A 27,044-nucleotide genomic window follows, 5' to 3' on the forward strand; every position below is an offset into this window, starting at 1 on the left:
TCTGTGAGTGTGTATGAGTGTGTATGTATCTGTGTGAGTGTGAGTGTATCTGTGTGTGTGAGTGTGTATCTGTGTGTGAGTATGTATCTGTGCATGAGTGTGTGTATCTGTGAGTATATATGAGTGTGTATGTATCTGTGTGAGTGTGAGTGTGTGTGTATCTGTGTGTGAGTATGTATCTGTGAGTGTGTGTATGAATGTGTGTATCTGTGTGAGTGTATGTGACTGTGTATCTGTGAGTGTGTGAGAGAGTGTGTGTGAATGTGCATGTATCTCTGTGTGTGTGTGTGTGTGTGTGTGTGTGTGTGTGTGATCACAGGGTTGAGAGGCAGGGGTGGGCTGGAAGGCACCAGAGAGGTCAGGGGTCCAATGTATGAGTGTGTGTAACTGTGACTCTGTGTGTGTGTGTGTGTGTGTGTGTGTGTATGTGTGTGTGTGTTTCCCCCACCCTGGAGCCCAGGCCCTGGGGGGGGTTCCCAGCCCCTAGCTCTCCGCTCCCCCCACACTGAGCTGCCCCCCATCCTGCCCTGCAGCTTCTGAGGCCCAGGGAGGCCCGTGGAGGCCCGCGGGCAGCCAGGACCTGAGCCCCAGGACCATGGAGGCCTTGGACCTCATGCTGGAGGAGCGAGGTGAGGAGCGGGGGCTGTGGGGTGTGGGCGGCCGGCCGGGGCAGCCCACCTGCCCGGAGACCTCCTCTGAGCCCTCCGCCACTCCTCCCTCCTTTCCTCTCTCCTCCCTCCCTCCCTCCCTTCCTCCCTTCCCTCCCTTTCCTCCTTCCTTCCTTCTTTCCTTCCCTCCCTCCCTCCCTCCCTCCCTCCTTCCTTCCTTCCTTCCTTCCTTCCTTCCTTCCTTCCTTCCTTCCTTCCTTCCCTCCCTCCCTCCCTCCCTCCCTCCTTCCTTCCTCCCTCCTTTCTTTCTCTTTTTTTCTCTCCCTTCCTTCCTTCCTTCCTTCCTTCCTTCCTTCCTTCCTTCCTTCCTTCCTTCCTTCCTTCCTTCCCTCCCTCCCTCCCTCCTCCCTCCCTCCCTCCCTCCCTCCCTTCCTTCCTTCCTTCCTTCCTTCCCTCCCTCCCTCCCTCCTTCCTCCCTCCCTCCCTCCCTCCCTCCCTTCCTTCCTTTCTTCCTTCCTTCCTTCTTTCCTTTGCCCCTTCTTCCTCTCTTCCTCTTTTCCCTTTTCGCAGGAGGAGGAAGGTGATTGGGTCCCTGTCCTCTGCCCTTGTCCAGCCTCCTCCAGAATCCTGGGGTTAGTTCTGGTCATCATGCTTCAGGAAGGTCTTGGAGGGGGGTGAGGCCAACCGAGGCAAGACTTCCTAAACACGGGTGCTGCCCGAAAAGGGCAGGAACCACTTCAGGGGAGTGACTTCTCCTTCCCCTCTGGGTGTCCAAGGGGAGACCAGATGCTACTTGGCTGAGAATGTTAGAGGTGGGTCCTTTTCATGGGTGGGATGCTCCAGAGGCCACTGAGGCCCCTTCCAGTCTCCCATGCTATGACGTGGTCCTCACAAAGTGAGTTTTCAAGATAACTTGAAACTCAGAGCAAGTAAAACTCCTGCTGAAAAACATGAATAGATGGACATACCTGCATTTTTCTGACTGCCATGTCTGGGGTTGGGCTTGTGGTCCACTAATACCCCCCCCATCTTTTTTCATGGGTTGTTCTCCTTCAATTGGTCCTTAAAGGAACAAGCCCAACAGACAACTTCATTTATGCAGTTTTGCATTCCTTCTGATTCAGATTCATCTTACTTTGGCCTGTGGCACCAGATTGCTGAAACCTTAGTCAATCTAGGTCCTCTTGTCCAAACTCTATTCTCTGCCAGCTTTGGGCCTTCCAAAGAGTTGATAAGCATCAGGGCCTTTCTCCAACACAGCTGTACCCAAACCTCTTGCACCTGGCAATCCAGGGAAGAAGCATGGGGTACTCTACTGGAGACTGACCTCTTAACCTGGAGTCAGTAAGCTTGTTTTTTTGAGGTACATGGCCTGGCAGCCAGAGAGACTTAAGCTCAAACTCTCAGTATGTGACAGGTCCCTTCACCTCCATCTGCCTCCGGGAGACCTTTCTAAACCACTTTGCAGACTTTGAGGCTCCCTGCAGGCATGTCACATCATTGGTGTCCTTTGTTTAAGAACATTGCTCTGAGGGTCTGTAATTGTCCCCTGGTCTGGGGGGATGTTGATCCATTGAGCTCCATGGTTGGCAGCTGCTTGTCAGTCTGTGCTGTCTGGTCCACAGGACGTCTGGAGCTGGTGGACATGAGGGCTTTGGTCCAGGGCCTTGTTCTGAGCCCATTCTCTGATGTGGGTAGCATGACTCTTCTCCATCTGCTGGGTCATGCCATCCAAAGGGAGTGAAAACTGCTCTGACCTGACAGCCCCATCTCCAAGGTCGCAGGAAGCTGACCCTCTCTTTGCTAGGAATACCTTTTAGCACCCAGCTGAGAAGTGATGAGTCTTCCCCATTCCAGTTTGGGGGCTCTCAGGGCTCTCCACTTATTCTCTCCATGGAGCCCAATGTGGCCTCTGTGCCCCTTCCATGTGGGCATTGTTTCTCCTCCTGCTTTGGGGGTCCAGCAGAACAGTCCCTCTTCTCTGGCATGACCTTTGTAAGTCTCTAAAGAAGAGTGGACCCCTGTGTCCTGCCCACCCCCAAGGTGCCTCTCTTTGCAGGCTGAACAGCCCAAGTCCTTCAGCCACTTCTTGAGGCTCAATAAGGATGTGACACTCGTTTTCTTCAAAGAATTCAGCTGGTTGAACCATTCCCCACTTTTTTATCTAAGCAGCATGGACATTTCTACCCCTTTCAGTGAACCACAGTGGAGCTAACTTCTTGCTCAGGAGGATGGTGCTTCAGGATGCAGGGGAGCCCTTTGCAGGCATTTTCTGTGATGTTTGAGGTGCAGGGGCAGCAACTCATCCCTTTCCATGTCTTGCCTTCCTTTAACCTCCCAGGGAAGTGAGGCATTGATTTAAAATTAATTAGCCAGCAAAAAAGGGACAATTTGTCCTCTAAATGTTGCTCTCCTCCCTCGGTCTTCTATGGGGTCCTGACATGCACAGAAGATTCTAGATTCAGGCATCATTGACCAGTCTGCCAAAAAGGTTAGCAAGGAAAATCTCAGTGGTCAAATTCTGAACTCCTGGTGGGGAGTGGTGGACAACAAATGCTTGGGATTTAAGAAAATGAACAATATGGAGCTTTACAAGTAATAATTTGGGGCTTTTGAACTTACTTTTAAAAATATTTGATCACTATAATTATTTCCTTCATAATCTTAGATATTTTATTGTGTGAATTTATTGTGAATTTGTGAGGGGCCCAGAAAATGGGGTTGGGTCCCTCTCTCTCTCTCTTTTTTTTTTGGCTAGGCAGTGGGGTTACGTAACTTGCCCAAGGCCATACAGCCAGGTAATGATTAAGTGTCTGAGGTCGAATTTGAACTCAGGTCCTCCTGACTCCAGGGCCATTGCTCTATCTACTACTCCACCTAGCTGCCCACATGGTTCCTCTTTTAGAGTCTCCATTCCCCCTTCTAAGGCCAAACAAATTTGCCTAGATCACACTGTGACCAACTTGTCACGTGGTTTATTAACTAGTACAAAATGGCAATGGTATTCCCTCCTTAGAGAACTTCTTCCAATCATCCCCCACCATCCCTCCCCCTAAGTGATTCCTGGCATTATATCTCTAGGAGGGGCAAGGAGAGGAGCAATTCTGAAGCAGTCATCCCACCTCAACTCCACCTGATCCCAGGATCCAAGCCAGGGAGAACCTGGAAAAGGACTAGGGGTAGCCCGGACAGGGATCCAGCTCCCATGTCGGTCTAGTCTCAGTCCTGGCCTCAGATTAGTCTCTATTCAAAGGATGCTGACTGGCAGGCTAAGATGACCACTGCCACTGCCACCCAATATACCAGTCTCCAGCACCATGGGCTGCTGGCTTGTGTAGCAATCCATCATCCTGGGCTTCCTCCAGCAGCCACTGAGAATGAGTCTCAAGGCAACAGAAGAAAAGCAGCTCGTCTTAAAAATAGCATTTATAAACTTGGCCAAATCTTTTATCTACATCTCATTTGGCCTCCACAATCAACTTGGGAGTTTGGTGCTATCATCCTTATTTTACAGAAAAGGAAACTGAGGCAGAGGGCAGATGGTGATTTGCCCAGGGTCACACAGCTTAGTGTGTCTAAGGCAGGACTTGAACTTGGGTCTTCCTGATTCCAAGTCCAGAACTCCATCCAAAGCCTCCCCTAGACCATGGTATAGGTTTCATCATCAGTGACCTTTACCAGTCATTCGCTTTCCTTGCCCTGGGCCCTGGGGACAAAAATAATCATTCAGAGCAGTTAGGGGGAAACAAAGGGGGGCACCAGTTATATTGGTATCTCCCAGAACATAGGGAAAGTTGGGAGTTCAAATTCTTGTTGCTCAGTTGGGTCCAACTCTTCTCCATGACCCCATCTGGGGTTTTCTTGGTAAAGATATTGGAATGGTTTGCAATTTTTTCTCCAGCTCACTTTACAGAAGGGGAAACTGAGGCAATCAGGGCTAAGTGATTTGCTCAGGGTCACCCAGCTTGTGATTGTTGGAAGCTAGATTTGAACTCATGAAGAGGAAGGAGTCTTTCTGATTCCGAGCCTAGTACTTGATGCACTATGACCTCAAGCTGCGCAGAATTCAAGTTACGTGCCCATAGTTCCTGACCAGAATCCTCATGCTTCTAGCCTTCTCTCTGGCCACAGGAACACAATTGGGATCCATGGCCCTAACCCTAATTAAATGAGAAGAGTGCACCCTCCTGGCTCCCCCTAGCCCCCTACTCACTAGGGATCATGCGTTTCCTCTTGAGGCGGCATTCCATGTTGGTAAATTGTGGTGCTAAAGGTAAGTATTGGTTTCCACATAACATCATCTTTCTCTGCTCTCAGCAAGTGGTTCTCGGGATTCTGTGCTTTCCCAAGAAAGGCGGAGAAAGCAGAAGGAGGAAATTGCTTCTGGTCTTCTTAGAGCCAGGTCCCTGGTGAGTTATGTTTTCTTCTCTCCTCTGCCCTAGCCCCCCTTGTCCTCCCTCTCCTTCCCTCTACTGTGTCTTGTCCAGGGACCTGAGCCTTATCCTCCCTCAGAAGACTCTCCTGGAGATGAAGACAAAGGGGTCCTGCATTCCAACCCCTAATGGGACCTCTACAGTGCCTGATGTCCAGCCAGAAAACCTTGCTCTGGTGTAGACATGAGGTCCCAGGTGTCCGCTTGCTCCACCCAGGCTCTTACCATTATATTGTGACTCCTGAGCAGGGATATTCCCCATTGGTTTTGTGTCATCCCTTGGATCCGATCTCCCCCTCTAATCCACCAGGTCTACATTCAAGGTTCATTGATCATTAACATAACCTTAAGCCACACTGAGCCAAAGGTTATAAGACAAATCAAGTGGAAGGAAGGGGGGAAGGAGGAATGGAATGAACATTTATTTTTTATTTTTGTTTATTTCTTTGGTTTTTGCAAGGTAGTGAGGTTAAGTGACTTGCCCAAGGTCACACAGCTAGGCAATTATTAAGTGTCTGAGGGCACATTTGAACTCAGGTCTATCTGACTTCAAGACCGGCGCTCTATCTACTATACCACCTAGCTGCCCCCAAGGAAAAAACATTAATTAAGTGCCTACTGTATGCCAGTGCTAAGCATGGTCATAAATAGTAGTTCAGAAGTAAATTCCCAAGTCTTACTATTGAATGAAGTCATCTCCATCTGAAAGTCATCCTCCTGGAAAGACAAACTATCCATCCCTGCGAGAATAATTATTACTAGAATGAATTAAATGGGGATGAGGGAGAAACCTCACATAGAGGGGGGCTTGAAGGTGGGAAAAGAACTTAGAGGTGCCCAGAAAGGGGTGCAGATGACTGGTTTGAGTGAACAAGGTGAAATGTCACCCCTCCCCTCCTTGTCCTTGGGTGGTGTCCAGAATCCTAGAGGAGGGAGAAAGCCTTAGAAATGCCTAGTCAGAAATGCCTAGAAAGGCCTGGTTGAAAGGTCCAGATCTCTTAGACCAATGCCCTCCCTTCCCACACACACATAGCCTGCAAGCTCATCTGGCCTAGTTTGTGGAATTCCCTGGGACCAGAGAGGGTCAGAGACACCAACAAAATATGTGATTTGATGTTAATATGTGGCAGACCTGGGTTATGTGAGTCCAGTGCTCTATCCACTTGGCAGTGTGCAATGTCCCAAGGAGGGGCTCTGGTGAGGAATGAGATTAACAAAGTGATGGGGTGGGGGTGGGGGTTATGAAGCTTGATGCTCCAACCCGAAAGCCATCATGTCTTGTAGAGAAGGAGAGGTGCTTTCTTGGTCATGATTCACTGTATGAAAAATTCAGTGTGATCCTCCAAATTAAATTAACCTGTTTTAATACTCATTGCACACATGGGCATAGGGGAAGATGTTGATGCAGATGAAAATGAAGAAATATGTTGGAAAGTGTGGTACTAGAGCAATAAACTAGAAAGGTCAAGGCTTAGAGATCCTGCAATGTGACAATTTTCTTTAATCTCCTTATATATCTCTTTGAATTGGACATAGCATGAGCCAACTAACATTGTGAAAACTGGAAAGATTCATATCCATAAGCAGGGAATAGTTGGTTATGGATTTCAAATCTCCTTTCTGATTAGTCAGACTGTTGACTTATTAGAGCAAAGCTCAGAATCTATGCTAAAGGAAAATGAAGAAAAATGAGATGCAGCATGAATTTAAAATGATCCAATACGATCTGTTTTTAAAAACTGTTAATGCAGAAAAAAGGAGGAAAGATCAGACTAATCAGATGTTAGGCTATAACTACTTCTTAAATAAATTTAAATGATGGAAATCAATTCCAGGAGAAGAGACCAACAGGGCCCCAGCCAACAGATGGTAGGGTCTCCATGCTAACTAGGGAGCAGCGGCAGACATTGGTTTGAAGGGTTGAAAGGCAGTTGAAAAATCTTAACCACAATTGCATAGGAGAAGGAATCATTTAATGAAGGTCATCAGAGAAATGCTGACCTGTCTAGAAGAGGGGTTGGTCACGTGAAGAGAGTGAAGGACACCTGAGGGACTACCTGTGTTTGGCTTTCCATGTCAAGAGGTATGGAGGAAGACGCTGTGAAATTAGGGGGACTTCCTGAATGGGATTCATGGGAAGATATGGACAAGGGCCTTGCAGGATGAAATGCCTCAGAGTGCTAAATAAATAGTCCTTATCTGGGGCACCTAGGTGGCATAATGGATAGAGCACCGGCCCTGGAGTCAGGAGCACATGGGTTCAAATCTGGTCTCAGACACTTAATAAATAGCTAGCTGTGTGGCCTTGGACAAGCCACTTAACCCCATTTGCCTTGCAAAAAACTAAAAAAAAAATAGTCCTTATCTGTATCATCTTTATCGTGACTGACAGTTTTTTCCGGATATTCCAAAAATCTTGGTGCATTTTTTTTGGTGTTTTTTTTTTTAGGTTTTTGCAAGGCAAACGGGGTTAAGTGGCTTGCCCAAGGCCCCACAGCTAGGTAATTATTAAGTGTCTGAGGCCAGATTTGAACCCAAGTACTCCTGACTCCAAGGCCTGTGCTTTATCCACTACGCCACCTAGCCACCCCATTATGTGATATTTTTGCTGTCCCTTTTTTGATATTTTTTTGTTTTAATTCAACTTTAGTAGTATTACTGCCACTCCTGTTTTTTTCAAACTTGAAATTTCATAAAAAATTTAAATTATTATCTTATATTTAGTCTATTTCTTTTCATATTAACTGTTTTTCATGTGGATGAGATACATTTCACTATTTCAGACAGGTGTCTCTGATAGCAAACCAAAGTGAAAGGGGGAATGGCAGCTCTCCTAGTGGTGGGGGGAAATGTGTAGGATCCTGCTCCTGGATGACTGGAGATCTGGTTACTGAGGGAAAGAAATGGGTACAGAGGGAGCCAGCCTTGTGGCCAGCCTTGTGTTGGGAGTCCTTGAGATTCTCCTAGTAGGGCTGACATCATGCTGATGGTAGTAAGCCCTAGAATAAAAACAAGGAGCTCTCATGGCTATGTAATCTAAATATGTCATAATAAAATACCAAATGAACAAAAATACACGGTTTAAATACAGACTGGAGTATACATACAGCTAGCTATCTATTCCTTGGAATTGGTACATGTTTATATTTCTGGGAAAGGCAACAAATAGTCAATTAGTTCAACATAAAATTGAATAGTAAGAAAAGAATAAATTGCATTTAGGAAATCATGTGACCATTTTAACATTCTCCAGCTGCTTTCTAATGTAAAAAGTCTTTTTAATATGAGTGTTTACTTGATGTGGTGCGAGAAGGTGAATTTTGTGTCATCCAATCTCTGAAGCATTGAGTTGCAGAGCTCAGTGGGAGCTGTTTCCAACAGTGGTTTAGGTTCAAGGAGCAGTATGACAGATATTGTCGAGAAAATAGATTGTCAGAAAAGGAGGCAGACTGGTAACAAGAGTGAGAGGCTGCAAATCTGGTCTTTGTGTGGAGTATATGAAGATGTGAAGCAAGACCTTCAACCCTTTAGGCAAGTGAATGAGAACTGAGACCCATCAAGTCACCTAAATAGGAAAATTAATGAGTAAACAAAAACTGCTATCAGGGATTGAAAGGCTGACAAGAAAAATAGAATTTGGCCTCAGCTGGCTTGACCCCAGTGGACAGTACCAGGAGAATGCCTTTTCTCCTTTCTTTACTTGGTCAAAGCCCTCACGCTGATGCCAGCAGCATCTTCCCAGTGTGGAGATCTGTTCATGTTGTCTTCTGCCCCAGAGTCCATCAATGGCCCTGTGTTCACGTTGATATTCACCCCATAATTTGGCATGTTCCTTCTTATCTGGCCGACCCCAAAGAGATGGCACACCAAAATAGACTTCACATCATATATCATCAACAACCTACTCTACTGTTCTTTGTGTTCTTCCCTAGACCAGAATGCTCTTCTTGCTCCTAACCTTTCCTCTTGAAAACTCCTTATCCTTCAAGATCCCATCTCCAGAAACTGGATTCTCCTAGGCCACCTTCTTTCTTCTCCTGTCTTTGAGTCAGAGAGGATTTTTCATTTTGAATAGCTAGAGTCAAGGGCAAGAGTCATCCAGACCTCAGAACTTGAGGTGCTCTATCCATTGCTCCCCTAATTACCCTTAGGGATAGATCTTAGGGAGAGATTATCCCTAAGCAAAACAAACTTCAGCTAGGCTTGTAAATTTTTTTTTAGTTTTTTTGCAAGGCAAATGGGGTTAAGTGGCTTGACCAAGGCCACACAGCTAGGTAATTATTAAGTGTCTGAGACCAGATTTGAACCCAGGTACTCCTGACTCCAAGGCCGGTGCTTTATCCACTATGCCACCTAGCCACCCCCTTGTAAATTTTTTAAAACAATTTTTTGAGGTAGCAGAGAATGGGAATGTGAGGTGCCCATAAATTGGGAAATGGATGAACAAGTAATAGCATAGGAATGTGATGGAATACTTACTTTAATAAATGATTTCAGAAAAACCTTGGAAGACTTGTATGAGCTGATGCAGAATGAAATGAGCAGAACAAGAACAGTATATACAATGACAACTATATGGTAAAGAAAAGCAACTTTGAAAAAATTAGAATCTCTTATCAGTATAATGACAGACTATGATTCCAGAAGCCTAATGATGCAACTAATGAATGATGAGCAAATAAAGGAGCTGAAAGGAGCAAATAAAAAATATTTGGTTTTTGGCTACAGACTTTCTATATTTGTTTTCTTTTTTTTTAAATCAAATTGACCAGAGGTTTATCAATTTTATTGTTTTTTTTTTCATAAAATCAACTCTTGGTTTTATTTATTAATTCAATAGTTTTTTTGCTTTTGCTTTTATTAATTTCTCCTTTAATTTTTAGAATTTCTAATTTGGTATTTAATTGGGGATTTTTAATTTGTTCTTTCTTTAATTTTTTTGGTTATATGTTTAGTTCATTGATTTCCTCTTTCTCTAATTTATTCATGTAAGCATTTAAAGATATAATATATCTCCTGACAGCCGCTTTGAGTGAATCCCATAGGTTTTGGTATGTTGTTTCATTATTGTCATTATTCAGGATAAAATAATTAATTCTTTCTATGATTTGTTGTTCGATCCACTCATTCTTTAAAATGAGGTTATTCAGTGTCCAATTAATTCTGGGTCTATATCTCCCTGGCCCAATATCATATATGGTTTTTATTTCATTGTGATCTGAGAAGGATGTATTCACTATTTCTGCCTTTCTTCAGTTGATCATTAGGTTTTTAATGTCCTAGTACATGGTCAATTTTTGTATAAGTGCCATGTACTGCAGAGAAAAAGGTATATTCATTTCTATCCTCATTCAGTTTCCTCTATAAGTCTATCATAAATAGTTTTTCTAACAATCTATTTACCTCCTTAACTCCTTTCTTGTTTATTTTATGATTTGATTTATCTAGATCTGGGAGCAGGAGGTTGAGGTCTCCCACTAGTAGAGTTTTGCTCTCTATGTCTTCCTGTAATTCTTTCAGCTTCTCCTCTAAGAATTTGGATGCTATCCCATTGGGTGCATATATATTCAGGATTGAAATAACTTTATTGTCTATGGTACCTTTTAGGAGGATATAGTTTCCCTCCTTATCTCTTTTAATGAGATCTATTTTTGCAGCTACTTTGTCTGAGATAAGGATTGCTACCCCTGTTTTTTTTTTCACTTCAGCTGAAGCAAAATATATTTTGTTCCAACCTTTTACCTTTACTCTATATGTATCTCTCTGCTTCAAAATGAGTTTCTTGTAAGCAGCATATTGTAGGATTCTGGTTTTTAATCTACTCTGCTTTTTGCTTACGGGTTTTTTTGTTTTTGTTTTTTTAGATTTTCTAAGGCAATGGGGTTAAGTGGCTTGCCCAAGGCCACACGGCTAGGTAATTATTAGTTGTCTGAGGCCAGATTTGAACTCAGGTACTCCTGACTCCAAGGCCAGTACTCTATCTACTGTGCCACCTAGCCACCCTCTGCACTACCTAGCTGCCCCTCACTTATGTTTTAAGGGAGAGTTCATCCCATTCACATCCAAAGTTATAATTACTAACTCTTTATTGCCCTCCATGTTATCTTCCCTCTGTTTGTATTCTTCCCCTTTTTTCCCTTTATCCATATTCCCCACTATTTTTTTTTCTGAATACCACCTCCCAGACTTTATATGTTTGTAAAAGGGAATTTGTTTCCCTTCCTTTCCAAAGTGGGGGGGGGGAAGTGGGAATAAGAGATGTAAATTTCAATTTAAAAATACATTTAATTACACAAAATTTGAAATAGAAGTTAATAGACTCCTAATGTTCTAAAGACCTGTTAACTTTATGGCTCCTTCATGTTGGAAAAAATGTTAAAATGTGTTTTCTAACTCAGGAATCGGTGACATTCCAGGATGTGGCTGTGAGCTTTACCCATGAGGAGTGGGGGCACTTGGAGCCAGCCCAGAAGGACCTGTATAGGGAAGTGATGCTGGAGAACTATCAGAACTTTGTCTCCCTTGGTAAGAATAATTTCTTCAGTGAGATGGCATCTGGTCATTGATCTATCTTATTGTTTCCCTTCTTGAAGACTGTGGTATATCTAAAATGGAGGCAGCTAGGTGGTACAATGGATAGGTGCCCAGGTCTGGAGTCAGAAAGATCTGAGTTCAAATATGGCATCAGACACTTAGTAATTGTGTGACCCTGGACAAGTCACCTAATCTGTTTGCCTCATTTTCCTCATCTGTCAAATAGGGATGATGAGAATAGCACCTACCTCCCTGGGAAGCTGTAAGGATCTAATGAGATAATATTTGTAAAGTGTTTAGCACACTACTTAGCCCTAAATAGACACCTCAGAAATGTTAGTTATTATTAAAATTAATATTGTTATTAATATAGTTTAAGGTGAACTTTTATTTGATGTGCAGAGCTATTCTGAAATGCATGTAATAATGATAATAATTAGCAACAGCAGTAACAACAATTCAGGAACAGATCATTGCCACCTTACAGAAAGCATCCCAGCCTTATTAAATTATACAGATTATGATATTTGGAAATTGTACAACATACCACTGCAGTGATCTACCAGTTACCCAGAAAGACAATGACCAGGTGACTGAATTAATCCCCTAAAATCTTTCTATGCTTCATAAATTAACTGGTAATAAATTTCCATCATATAAATGTAAATCCTTCTTATAGAAAAGGTTTCAGCAAATAAATGGACTGGAAGCAGTGCATCCAGAACAGCCAGAACTGTTGCTTACAACTGGTACATCATAGAGCCATAAAGATGACAGACTTTCACAGTGGGTGCTGTCATGCTAAATAGTCATAATTTCCAATCCACACAGAATGTGAGACCTGGCAGAAGGTAAAACTGTATGAGAACAGGATGCAGTCTATATCCCCAGCTTCCTTTTTGTTCTTGGAATAGTCTGGAAGATTATTGCAGAAAGACTGCAGAATATGAACTTTGCTCTTATTCAACTACAAAAAGAAGTCATCTTATCTATCTGTACGATAGTTTACCGATAATAAAATAGATGAATATTGATTTATTATTAAATTAATTTCTAAATACATTAATTTTATATTAGATAAAAACTAATATTAATAATATATAAAGCAAGATATTTACTCATCCTTAGACTGTTCTCTTGGAACCTCATGAAAAGAGGAGATGAATGATAATTTTGAAATAAAATAATAATGAAAATAATAACCTCAAATTATTCTTGAGACTAATCAATAAACTTTTAAAATTGTTGATTGTAATTGTCAGGATAGAATATTGATCCATAAAAACTTTAAAACAGTGTTATCTGTAGAGTTTGCCATACCCTACACTTAAAATCTCCAAATTACAAATAATGAAAAGTTTTCAAAATGTTCTTGATTCCTGTTCCCAAAAGCCTTTTTTAAAAAAATTATAACTGTATTGTACTGCTTCCAAAGATTTTAACCTCTCTTTGTCTATACATTCAGATTAATGGTTCCCAAATTGTAGACCAGCAGTCCCTGAGGTCCCTAAAATCCTTTCAGAGAGTCCATGAAGTCAAACCATAATTTGCCTTTGCCTTTTATAGTAAAGTACTTTCTTTCCAACATATCTGTGTGAACATTAGAAGCAGGTATGAGAACCCAGTTGTCTTTCATTAAGGCAGACATTAAACTGATTTGCAAAAATGTAAGCCTGTGCCACTTTTCTCACTAATTTTTTTCTTTTGAAAAAAAGTTATTTTTTCAGAAAAATTATGTTCAAATGAAATGGGTTTATTGTTATTTTTTTATTAATTAATAAATATTTTTAAATTATATATGCCTTAATCTCTAATATCAGTAGATATAAACCATACAAACAAAAATATTTTGGGGGTCCTTGCTAAATTTTAAGAGTATAAAAGACCCTTGAAACCAAAAAATTAAAGAACACATTCACTACTAAAATCTCAGTGCAGATGCCTAAAGACGTGAAATGCTCCTTTTTTCATGTCAGTATTAAATGAGCTAATTTCTTTGATCCTATGTCAACTTTCTGATCTTTCCCTCATTCTTTTTAAAAAAATTTTAATTTGTTGATTTTTACAAAGCAATGGGATCAAGTGACTTGTCCAAAGTCACACAGCTAGATAGTTATTAAGTGTCTGAGATCAGATTTGGACTCAGGTCCTCCTAACTCCAGGGCTGCTGCTCTATCTACTGTGCCACCTAGATGCCCTTCATTCTTGAAAATACAACACAATGCATGTTTCAAAGGTCTTTTTTTTTCTGACCACCTTCTGCATACCCTCTTTTCCCTAGAGAAGGAACATATAAGATAAAAGCAAATAATTATCAAAATTATCAAAATAAAACTTGCAAACTATTAAGAACCATGTGAAAGATCATACCACTTTACTAATTAAAATAGAAATGAGAACAAAAACAACTTTGAAGTTTTACACCATAGCTAGAAAATTGGGGGGAAATGTCCAAAGCCTGAAAAAGGAAACATTAGGAGGGGTGTGGGGAGAGAATCTCGCTAATATATCCTTGGTGTGGCCATTCTGGAAAGTAAATTGGGATTATTCTAATCAAGTGACTGACATATCCAGACCCTTTCCCCCAGGGCTCCCATAGGTAAGCATACATTTAAAGGAAGTAAAGATTAGAAAAGCCCTGTGTTGTCTAGAATATTTGTAGCATTAACTTTTGTGTTGGTAAAGAAGTAGAAACAAATCAAGTTTGAGGAATGATTCATTGAATTGTGGTACCAGAATGAAGAAATATTGCTACATTGTAAAGAACAGCTTCTGGGCAGCTAGGGGGCATCATAATGCACAGAATGCCAGGCCTGAAGTCACAAAGACTTCTTCGTGAGTTCAAATCTGGCCTCAGATACTTCCTGGCTGGGTGACCCTGGGCAAGTCACTTCACCCTGTTGTTCTCAGTTTCCTCATTTGTAAAGTGAGTTGGGGAAGGAAGTGGCAAACCACTCCAATATCTCTGTCAAGAAAATCCCAAAAGTGGTCTCCAAGAGTTTGATTTAAAAATGACTGAGCAACAAAAGAACAACAGATTTGAAGAATTCAGAAAAAAAAGGAAGAAGATATACATGAACCAATGCTTCGTGAGGACAGCAGAGGCAACCATGTGATGCATTGGGCCATATCTGTGATGATGTCAACAGAGGACAGGGACCAACCTGTGATTTTGTTAGTGAAGGGAGCTTCCCATGACCCATGCTAGCCTGCATGTTCTCCATACTTGTAGTTTTAGGGTGCAATCTAAAGGACTTAGAGGCTCAGTTACTCACCAAGCTCATGCAGCCTGTGTGTACTAATGGTGAGGCTTCACCTGGGATCTTCCTGGCTTCCAGACCAACTCTCCAGTCACCAAACAGTGTGGCCTCTTTAATGCTTCAGTGAAAATGTTGATAATTCCTGGCCATGGCACGGACCCCTACTCTCTCTAAGTTCCTTTTCTCTGAGCTGGGGTTGATTCATTCACTCTACCTGAACTCACTTCAGTAGGACACTGGCTCCCTAAGAGGGCTACCATGTCCCTGCTGCTCCACATTCTCAGGATCCTGGGATAACACAATGTGGTCATTATTCCTATTAACATTATACCTCAAAGGCTCCCATTGTACTTCCCCTTTAGCAAATGGACCACCAAATCTCAATTTACCTTTACAAAACATTTACTAAAAATACAAACAAACATATAATACATAATATTCCACTCATAAATCTTAATCATATTCCTTTGAATGTGCATAATGCTTGTAGAGAGAATAGTTATATACTTAAATTCCCAGGTAATATAGGGAAAACATGTAGTCAATCTCCGGAGATGTAGGCTTTATAATTCTAATTCCCTCTATCTTCAGAATTGTCCATAAAAATTCCTTGATGAGGGTACCATCTCTGTTGAAAAGAAGCTTCTGATACCAAGTGAAGACCCACACTATGCTTGACCTCACTGGACAAGACTAGGTGACCCACCAGGCTACTTTCCCTGAGGCTTAAACTGTCCTCTGCACAGCTGATCTTATTCCTTAAAAGGCAACTGTGGTATCCATCACTTCAAGCCTCAGACTTAACTAACGATTTTAGCTGAAATTGAGTTAGTTTCTTTTAACAAAAAGCAACACTGTTTATCCCAAAGTTGACAAAAGCCCCTCCAATTCTTCTTCTTTGCAGGATTATTCTTCTCTATGTCTCAGAAACAACAGGAGGCAATGTAGAGAAATATTTTTTGTCCTCTCTTGTCAACAATCTCATAATGGCTAATAAAGCATATTTCCTCTATAGTCTTGTGAAAAGTTGTCCAAGTTATGACAATGCCCATCCTTCACTCTAAACTTGCACCATTCAAAGGATAAAATGAAGAATCTTTATTGGGTTCTATAGTGACTTCTTTGTTTTTGAAAGTTCATGGAATAACAGAGCTTGAAAGTTGTATATGGTTGCCAATTGTAACTCGTGTCCCACCTGAATTACCGTGACTTCATGAAACGTATCTTTAATCCAATTTGACTTGGACTCATCTTGTGGCAGTCATAATGGTAAATAGTCAGTCAACAAACATTTATTAACCATTACTTCTGCCAAACCAAACAGTGGAGATACTTACAAATATAATCAAAAAGACAGTTCTTCTCGAGGAGCTTCACTCTAATGGAGGAGCATAACAAAAAAGGGAGAAGAAAAGCAGGGGGTGTAGGAGCACTTGCCCAGAGACATGGTGGCTAAGGCTCAAGACTGAGGGATGGCTGCTCTGGGCCCTTCCTCAAAATGGAGGCTCTGTTAGAACTCACCAATGGGAGCAGGATAGAGTCTCTTCCTTTCCTTCTTATTCTTTTCAGGTGGCAGTGGCAGTCGAGAGCACTTCAGACTCTCATTGACCAATTAATCTGCCTGGGAACAAAGGATAATTCAGTTAGACTTGTCCAATCTTTCAGCCTCATCACCCAGCAAAAACTTGTCAAAGGTCTCATATAGAATTTAAAATTTATTTATGACTATAATGTAACCCATGTTACCAACGAGTATAATAATAAAACATAATAATGCCACACAAATGGGCTTTGAGGGTACATTCCTATCTCTCTTTGACCCATTTCTGAAATCTCTTCTTTCCTCTCTCTCCTCTTCTCTCCTTATAACCTCTCTTAATTCAGCAGCTGAGTTTCTCTGTAAATAACTTCTTTTTAGCCTAGGATTAGTAACCAAATTCTTACTTTCTACCTATAGATGAGGTAAATAACATTTGCTCCATCACTAAAGGAGAGTTTGACTGTCTATATTTCCCCAGCTGAAAGTTTTCTAATTCTTTGTAGGCATATCACTAAAGCCATCTGTTTACTCCACTTTACTCCACTTTTCTCCACTTTATGCTTGTCAGTGCAAATGAGCTACTGTCATCTCAGAACGGAGTCAGACTTATTTAATAAACTGCTTCTGTGAGGTGTATTTGAACCCCTGAGAAGGGACGTGTCAAGGTAGACTTAACTCATGAACTGCCTCACTCAGAAGCAAACTTGTATCCCAGCCAAGGGCTATCTCTTTACACAAAGAACAACCAGATCAAACTGAAAGTTGAAATTAAAAGGACAAAGCTGAACCTGGCAAAGTACTGAAGAAATGCACTTTGCCTTCCTTTACTGAAGATGAGCAAGATTATGGATGAGAGATATTGTATATATTCTTTATTTTTTAGGGTGTTTTGTTTTTGCAAAGCAATAGGGTTAAGTGGCTTGCCCAAGGCCACACAGCTAGGTAATTATTAAGTATCTGAGGCTGGATTTGAACTCAGGTTCTCCTGACTCCAGGGCTGGTGCTCTATCCACTGTGCCACCTAGCTGCCTCATATTGTATATATTCTTAAAGATGGTTAATATCTTGGTTGATTTTATGGAGCTTTAAAAAAAATCTTATTGGTGAAGGCTTGCTTAAATTGGGAAGGATGGAAGAGTTTATCTCAAAATGACTATCATCTAATGATAAAGGAAAGCAATAAAAATTCAAATGACATGAGAGCAAAGGGAGCTAAAATTGAATTATGAGATAGATTTCTGTTCTCAGCACTTTCCATTTGTTTTCCCCTATGAGCAGGGCTTCCATTTTCCAAACCACATGTGATCTCCCAATTGGAGAGAGGAGAAGCACCATGGATAACAGAGAAAGTTGTCCCAAGAGTCTCTTGTCAAGGTGAGCCAATGGAAGTCATTACCAGCATGTAATTAATAGCTTTGTCCTGTTGGATGGGAAAGCTCTCCATGAGTCCCCAAGACTATAGAGAAGGGGTGAGGTAGTCTAGGCTGAATTTTCTCACTTAGAGACTGGTTCCCTCTCCTTTTCCTGATCCTAACCCCCCCCCCCCATCTTTTCCTGGACTCTGTCCATCTTTCTCTGACCCCTCCCATTCTGGCATTCTGTATGTCCCCTTCACACATCCTCTTTCCTTCCCTTTTCAGACATAATACAAATCTAGCAAATATTTTCACAAATTCCTTGTCCTCTTTCCTATTCTACTTTCATTCATATCATCTTCATTCTTTCGCAGCTGTTCCAACTAAACATATTATCCGTTCCCTGGTCACAATTTGCCTCTTGTCCCCATCCTTTCAGAAAATGCTGCCCTTCCTTCAGTACTTTACACAACCAACCACCCAAGTAGTATCTGTCTATGTCTGTTGTATGCCAGGCAACATATCTGGACTGGGACAAAGACAGAAACATTCTAGTGAGAGAGACAACAGGTACATAAATATAAAAACATTTCTATAAATTGAATAAATCCATGGAAAGGAGTTAAATATAGAGTAGTTTACAAAGGAGAGCAGGAGGACTTTGGGTAATTGGGAAAGACTTCAAATAGAAGAAGGTGCTTCAGGGATCCGCCATTTCCCCTGTGCTAATGTAGATTTTGACCTCTCTCAAAGGGGATCTTCTAGCCAATCTGAGGCTGAGTCTCCCAAGTTAGCCAGGCTGGACCTCCAGCAAAAGACTTTTCCTCCATTGCATCTATGTCATGCCATAGTGCTGGTCTGCAGAGGTTTCATATCCAGCCTCAGACACTTTCTAGTTAAGCAACCCTGGGCAAATGACTTCACCTCCCTCTGTCTCAGTTTCCTCAACTGTACAAAAATGAGGGATGATATGTGCCTGAGTTGTTGTTTTCTTGACAGTAAACTGAAATTTGTCTCTTTGCTTTTGTCCATTGCCCTAAGGTCTTCCTTCTGGGGCCAAGTCAAACGTATAATCCTTCCACATGACAGACCTTAGGAAAGAGAAGATAACTATCATGTATATAGCTCTATTTCCCCAAACTTAACTTGCCTTTTTCATTCAACTTCTGCCTGTGGGCTCTGATCATCAAGCCCTTCACCCTCTTGACCTGGGCCCCTATCTCCTGCTCATGAATCTCCTTCCTCAAAGAGGCGGCAAAAGTTCTTTGAGGGCAGGAACTGGACCGGTTTGCTTATCCTTTGGGTTTTAGACCAGTATGTGTGGCACATAATAAGAGCTGTAATCCAATGAAGTTTAACATCCACTTTGTCCATCCTATTATGTCTTTTGGATCCAGTACTCTATTTTCCATAAATTCTCAGTAATGCAGATTTTACAAATGTCTTCCCTTCAATCTCTTTCTTTAATTCTCCCCTGAAGACATCACCTCCTCTGCAGAACTCTCCCTAGAGTAGAGGTCACTACTTCTCCAGCACTGTCCAACTCAGCAGAGCAAGGGAGAGAATATTGTTGCTCAGCTCTGTCTCATCCAGACCATTCCATAATCCCTGGCCCTCAGTGACATTTTTTTTGTGAGGTCCTCATCCTTGTTATCATTAACCAACCTGCAGATAGTTTAGACTTTTTTTAGGAATTAGTAAAATTAGAGGAGCTAATAGCTGGTTTAAAGTCTTTCCATCCACTTTGGCATCTTCCTTGGGATCTGTATTTATGTTGATTACACTCTCAGTCTTTCCCCTTCCTCAAGTATAATTCTACCATAAACCACATATTCCTGTCCTTCTCCATGTCTTCCTCTCTCTGGCCCTCCTGGCTCTTGTCATCTTCAGCCTATTCACCTTCAGCATGAGCATGGTCTGGCTTTCCTAATCTGGCTTTGCTTGCCTCCATAACTACCCAGGTCAGCTCTGTAGTTTGCCATTTTAATATCTCCCCAGCTACAACCACATTTTTTTGCCTCCCCTTGTAGAATGCCAACTCTCAGGAAATGTGGATAGTTTTTTTTAATTATAAAGATTTTATTTGTTTTGAGTTTTACAATTTTTCCCCCAATCTTACTTCCCTCCCCCCACCCCCCACAGAAGGTAATGTGCCAGTCTTTATGTTGTTTCCACGGTATACATTGATCTAAGTTGAATGTGAGGAGAGAGAAATCATATTGCTAGTTTTATTCTTGGAGATCCTTGTTATCCCTAGCACATAGCACAGTACTAGCTTCATTGAAAGCACTTAATAAAAACACTCTTCAATCAGTAGAACCCTGGGTCCCACTGACATCCTACCATTCTCTACCACTGAATCTCCATCTCTGCTTAACTCCTGCCATCTGATTTTGCTCCTCTGACTTCAGAGCTGTTGAGCATTAGGAGATAAAGTCACAATCAAGCCAATATTACTCCATTCCAATTTATAGTTCATAATCTTAACCACACCCTTATTACTGCTCAATAATCTCTTACTGACCAATTTCATTTCCCATAGAAGCTCTTCCAAACCTTTTTTATTGTAAGTTTTACTATTATAGACATTTCTGAATATAATCTTCTCCCTTGTCCTTCTTTTGTATTAAAAATAAAGGGAATCATTTAAGCAAAGTTAATCCACAGACATCAACTGCATCTGATGAGCTATGTAATATTTCATCCTTGAGTCCCTTGTCACTCTACTAACAGTTTGGGAATAATTCCGTTTCTTTATCTCTCCTGCAGAGAAGAGATTGGTCATCACAGTTATGCAGTGAGAAGTTTTCTATGATTTTTCTTTTTTGTCACCATTACTGTAGTCATTATTCAGATTCTGCTTCTGTCCCAGAATGCCTGTGGGACCCTCAACAAGTCCAATTCATTTCTCAATGATCTATTCAACTCTCCCAAACTTGCAGAATAGATGCTGCATTAATAGAGAAGCTTTTCTCCTTGAGAGTTCCCTTATCTCAATGAAATTAGCAGTCTGGCTTAATAAAGTAAAAAAAACATTAAGTTAAACTGCTTCTAAAGAGCAGCAAAATTCACATTAAAGCAATGGTGGTCCTGCTTTTAACAGTCTAAATTGCTAGATTTAAATTGTTAAATTTTAAAAAGCTCTTTTTTGTTGTTGTTTTTGCAATACAGTGGGATGAAATGACTTGTCCGGGGTCACAAAGCTAGGTAATTATTTAGTGTAAGCTGGATTTGAACTCGTATCCTCCTGACTCCAGGGCTGGTGTTCTATCCTTTAAAAAAAAAAAGCTCTTTTAACAATGAGAAAAGAAAGAACTTTTTAAATTTTGTGAGGTTGCATCTATGCTCAGTTGCAGTCATATTTGTGTTGTTTTACTTAACAGTCTAGAAAGGATTGTACACACTGTCAGGACTACCCTCAGGGTGCGAATAATGTAGAAAAGCAAAATTTGATCTTTAAAAATGTAAAGATAAGGAAACACAGTCTCATCAAATTCAAAACAAAATTGATTAGCATGAAGTTTTATCATCATTGATAAAAATCTTGTACAAATGGCAGTCAAAAATTGAGCCCTTGGGTATAACATTCAAGAATTTCCTCCATATGAACAATGATTTATCATTTAGGAGCATTCATGTTAATGTTATTTAACTGGTAACAAATATACATAGTTATCCCATTACCCATTCTCTTTTCACTATTTTCCTTATAAATTTTTAAACATGGCAAATGTAACTTTAACACATGAGATTAATATAAATATAAATATAAACCAATGCATATTCTCCAAAAACAGTTCATGAAAATAGCAAAAATCTTGATTGCTATTGTACCCTTTGCTAATTTAAAAATGCCTTAAAGAAAAGAAGACCATATCTTTGCAAAGTTCTGCCAGTATTGTTCATTGTATTTTTCCTGTTGTGCTGACCATAATGCCTTCATTTATATTCTGTATTCAGTGTGTAATTCAAGTGTTATCAGTCTTTCAGATCTCCTTCCTTTACTGCCTATCACTTCATACCAGTCAGTCCTTGTTTCATTGGATTCTTCATCTTCAAGTCATGTTCACCAAGTGTAATATTTACAGAAATAGAGATGTAGTCACTGTTCATATACAAATAGGAACGATAATTCATAAAGATGCCATTTCTGCTTTTGTCTACAGATTTAATACTATACCATTAAAAATATGAAAGATACTTTGTAGAGTTGGACAATAATAATAATAATTATCATATTAAGAAAAAAGGTCAAAAACATAAAGCAAAAGTAAAAAGTAGGAAAGAAGGGAGAATGGGACCACTAAATGACAAGTTATATTGAAAACAATAATTATCAAACCTATCACTGGCTAAAAAACAGGCAGTAAACATTAAGTGCTTAATAATAATGTTCTTCATTCTCCAAGAACACCATGACATCAGGGAGGTGATGCCATGACATATACAAGAATTGAATTTGAGTGGGGAGGGGGCTGTGCTGAGCACCAGCCTTACTTTCTCCTCCAGATCCATCTGGCTAACATGGCAGGCATGGATCAAGATGCCTAGAGAAAACTGAATGTGAGGCAATTGGGGTTAAATGACTTGCCCAAGATCACACAGCTAGAAAGTGTCTTAGGCCAGATTTGAACTATGGTCCTCCTGACTTCAGGGCTGGTACATCCAACTGCCCCTTAAAGTGCTTACTGTGTATGTGATGAACCTTGTCCAGCCCAATCTCTGCTCTCAAGGAGCTCACAACCCAATAGACAATTGTACAACAAATGATATAGAAGATAAATTGGGAGTAGTTTCAAAGGGAAAGGATTAAGATTAAGGAGAAAGGTTTCTTATAGTTGGTGAAATGTTAGCTAATTTGTTTTGCTTGAGTATATTTCCCTCAAGGAGTGCTTTTCTGGGAACAGAGGAAGTATTTGGAAGTTCCAATAATGTAAAAATAAAGAGAGTATTAATAAAACATTTAAAAAGAAATAAACAGAAACAATTACACTTTTTCCTGTTCAATCATCATGCTTCTTAATGTAAGAGATAGAATCTAAACTACACCATAGAACAATTTCCTTTCTCCCAACACTGAGAGAAATAAATATTTATATTGTTTTATTTCTTTCAGATTTCTTAATTCAGAAGACAAAATATAGAACCAAGGAGTCAGCTGCAAATAAGAGTATTTCTGTGAGAAATTTATTCAAGAAGAGATTCTCAAAGAATGGCTCTTGGAATTCTGAATTAAAAGAATCCTGGGATTTTGATAGAAGGCTGAAGAGACAGAAGGGCAGTCAGAAGATATGGCCTAGGCAAGATACAATCAATCAAAGAACAACTTCCAAAGAATTGAGCCTTCGTGACTGTGTTACTTTGGGGAGAAAGTTCAAGCTGGGATCACTTCTTACTCCCAAACAGAAAACTACCACAGGAAAATATCTCCATAAATATGATTCTCTTGGAAAGAGCTTTAAATATTTGTCGGATCTATTTAAACTTAATAGAACCCCTTCCGGTAAGAGGTGCTATAAGTATAACAAATGTAAGAAACCCTTCAGTTACCACTCAGACCTTTTTCAATACCGTAAGATACATAGTGGAGAAAAAACTCATAAATGTGATGAATGTGGGAAAACTTTCAGCAATAACTCATGTCTTACTGTGCATTTAAAAATTCATACTGGAGAGAAGCCCTTTGACTGTACTGAATGTGGAAGAGCCTTCAGGCGTAGAGCACATCTCATTCAACATCAGAGAATTCATACTGGAGAGAAACCTTATAAATGTTATGAATGTGGAAAAGCCTTCAGTGTTGACTCTTATCTTATCAAACACCAAAGAATTCACACTGGAGAGAAACCCTATAAATGTAATGATTGTGGGAAGGCTTTCAGACAATTAGGAAACCTTAATCAACATCAGAGAATTCATACTGGAGAGAAACCCTATAAATGTCATGAATGTGGGAAAGCCTTTAGCCAGTGGGGTCACCTTAATCAACATCAGAGAACCCATACTGAAGAAAAACCCTTTGAATGTAATGAATGTGGAAAAGTCTTTAGGCAGCTGGGAAACCTTAATCAGCACCAGAGAGTTCATACAGGAGAAAAACCATATAAATGTAACCAATGTGGGAAAGCTTTTAATAATAATTATCTCCTCATTCAACATGAAAGAATTCATACAGGTGAGAAGCCGTATGTATGTAATGATTGTGGAAAAGCCTTTAGTCGAGGGACATACCTTAAGAAACATAAGAGAATTCACACTGGAGAGATACCCTATAAATGTAATGAATGTGGGAAAGAATTTACTGACAGAGCATCCTTTATTTATCATCAGAGAATTCATACTGGAGAGAAACTTTATGAATGTATTGAATGTGGAAAAACTTTTAGCCAAAAAGCAAATCTTAAAAAACACAAAATGATTCACACTGGAGAAAAACCCTATGAATGTAATGAATGTGGAAAAGCCTTCCGAGAGAGGGGAAGCCTTAGTGTACATAAGAGAATTCACACAGGAGAGAAACCTTTTGAATGTAATGAATGTGGAAAAGCCTTCCGAGAGAGGGGAAGCCTCAGTGCACATCAAGAAAAGCATGCTGAAGAGAAACTTTATAAATGTGATGAATGTGGGAAAACCTTCAGATACAAGGGATATTTTAGTATTCACCAGAGAACTCACACTCAAGAGAAATGCTATAAATGCAAAGAATGTGGGAAGGACTTCAGCCTAAGGGCATCTTATATTATTCATCAGAGAATTCACACTGGAGAAAAACCCTATAAATGTAATATATGTGGGAAAGCTTTCAGTTACAATACATCCCACAGTAGACATCTGAGAACTCATACTGGGGAGAAACCCTTTGCATGCAATGAATGTGGAAAAGCTTTTACTCAAAGGGACTATCTTACTGAACATGAAAGAATTCATACTGGAGAAAAACCCTTTAAATGTAGTGAATGTGGAAGAGCCTTTAGGCAGAAGCAAACTTATAATGCACATAAGAAAATTCATACTCGAGAGAAGGTCTTTAAATATAAATTATATGAGAAAGCTTCGACTGGAAATTGCACCTTACAGAACCACAATTAATACCAGTACAACTCTCCAAAGGTGCAACAAATGTAGGAAAGCCTTCAGCACCAGTGTATAGGAACATCAAATTCATGCTGAAGAAAAACTGTGAAGTTATTATGAGACAACTATAGGATGTGTATTTTATCCCTCAGAGTCTTTATACAGAGCATTAACTTTGAGAATGTAGTGCTGTTCATATAATCTTGTAATTTGTTAACTACTGAGTCCAGATGTCTTTTTTTATGATCTATTATTTGGTGCTATGAGAGAGAAAAATAACGAAATCATCTTTGATGTCCCTTTTCTCTGGAATACACATTGACTTTTAAGTAGCAATGGAGTTGCCTGAGTATAGGATCTTTTAACAATAATTCCATAGAATTATTATATTCCTAAATAATGGTTACATCTTAACTGCTGAGAAAAGAAATAAAAGGTGATAAGTGACCACTGATTGGCAACAATGTTGGGAACATCCTAACAGTATTGAAGAAGAAAGAGAATCAGTTTATAGCAGACACATAGCTTTCTGGGTCCCGGCAGCCAGCCTTATTCCGTTTACAAGTCTTCAACAGAAACAAGTGGAAAAAGCTCAAGTCAAACCTTATGGAACACATTTGTCCTTTCTTCACTTTCTTATAAAATCCCCGCCTTGACTTGTTTACCCTGTTCTGTTTAATTTTATTCTGCCCTATAACACACCAAAATGTTTTTTCTTATTTAGTTCTCATGCCCAAATAAATCTTTTGATCCAATTTTCCTTGTTTTCTTATTGCCTATCCCAAGCAATAGGAAAAGGTTTCTCCCGTTAAAGCAGTAATCAAACTGACTAGTCTGGCCTGCTATTATAGTCTTCCCATTGGCATTGGGTAAGCAGTCCACAAATGAGTAAGACAGATGCATGTAGTTAGACAATGATAATAATAAATGTTTTGTCCTTCAGGGAGGTGATACCATGGTAAGGTGATGGTTGAATGAACATTTGCCAGGTTGTGAAGGTATTCTTGTTCAGGTATGGGTTTCCCTAGATAACCCCTGAGACATTTTTGTGCCCTAAGATTCTATGATGGTTCTTATTGTTAGGATCTGGTTGTATCTTGAAATATTATTTTCAAGTTGTTTCATCATCAGATTAATGCCAGTATTTCCAAGGGTTCCTTCTAGTTCTATGTTCCCTTCTTCCTTTATTACTGTAGCGGGGCAATACTATCCTTCTCATTTTTCAGGCTCACAACCTAGGAGTCATCCTGGATTCCTCCCTCTCACCCCCTGTATTCAATCTGTGGCCAAGGCCAATTGATTTCACCTTTGTAACATCTCTCAAGGCTTCTTTTTTCCCTGACACTGCCCTCACCACCTCATGCTTTTATTTTGATAATAGTCTGCTGGTGGCCTGCCCTCTTCCCTTCTAATCCATCCATTTAGGAACTGAAGTGCTTTTCCTAAAGCACAGGTCTGATCATGTCACCCCACTTCTCCAACCCTATGGGTTCTCTGTCACCTCCAGGAACAAATGCAAAATGTTCTGTTTGGCATTCAAAGTCCTTTTTAACCTGTTCCCTCCTACTTCTCCAGTCATCTTAGACCTCACTTCATAATATGTCGTGTTTGATCCAATAACACTGACCTGGAGGTTCCATGAACAAGGCATGCCATCTCGTGGTTCTGAGCATTCCCTCTTGCTGTCCCTCATGTATGTAGCACTCTCCTTCCTCAATACCACTTGCATATCTTCTTGGCTTCCATGAAGTTCCACCTAAAATCCCATCTTTTCCTGGAAGTCTTCCCCAACCTCTCTTAATTCTAGTGCCTTCCCTCTGCCCCAGCCATCCTGTACATACTTTGCTTTGAACGTATTTGTTTGCATGTTGTCTTTCTCCTTAGATTGTAAACTCCTCGAGTGCAGGGACTGGTTTTTGTCTCTTTGGGAATCTCCAGTGTCAAGCGCAGGGCCTGGTCAGAGTAGGTATTAAATAAATATTGATTGATTGATTGATTGAGAAGAGACACAAAGGAAGAAAGATGATCATCCCTCTGGTCTACTCAGTAATACATACAGAGGTAAACCATAGGAAAGGCTAACTTGGAATAGGACTTTAATTATGCTACTCTAGTTAATTCTCATCCATTTTTATTTTTCAAATTGGTGGGGAAAGTAGATGTTTGGAAGTTAAAAGTGCTCCCTTTATTGTATCTAACCTTCAGTGGGTTTCATGACTTAACTGTAGAACTTTGAAACCA

The 27,044-nt window shown here is 40.4% G+C and overlaps 1 protein-coding gene across 1 annotated transcript; it reads left to right on the forward strand.

The window, feature by feature from the left end:
• Positions 1-532: 532 nt before the first annotated feature.
• Positions 533-25,546, forward strand: LOC141509809 (uncharacterized). Its single transcript, XM_074219598.1, has 5 exons — positions 533-629; positions 4,926-5,017; positions 11,439-11,565; positions 17,653-17,748; positions 22,846-25,546. The coding sequence occupies exons 1-5, from the start codon at positions 596-598 to the stop codon at positions 24,816-24,818; spliced, it is 2,322 nt and encodes a 773-aa protein (XP_074075699.1). The 5' UTR covers positions 533-595; the 3' UTR covers positions 24,819-25,546.
• The last annotated feature ends 1,498 nt before the right edge of the window (positions 25,547-27,044 follow it).

This window comes from Macrotis lagotis, chromosome 1, assembly GCF_037893015.1.
Source record: "Macrotis lagotis isolate mMagLag1 chromosome 1, bilby.v1.9.chrom.fasta, whole genome shotgun sequence".
NCBI lineage: Eukaryota > Metazoa > Chordata > Mammalia > Peramelemorphia > Peramelidae > Macrotis > Macrotis lagotis.

Coding starts and splice junctions, on each gene's coding strand:
- LOC141509809 (XM_074219598.1), top strand. CDS start 596: ATGGAGGCCTTGGACCTCATGCTGGAGGAGCGAG. Junction 630..4,925: donor CCTCATGCTGGAGGAGCGAG/GTGAGGAGCGGG, acceptor CTCTGCTCTCAG/CAAGTGGTTCTCGGGATTCT. Junction 5,018..11,438: donor TTCTTAGAGCCAGGTCCCTG/GTGAGTTATGTT, acceptor TTTCTAACTCAG/GAATCGGTGACATTCCAGGA.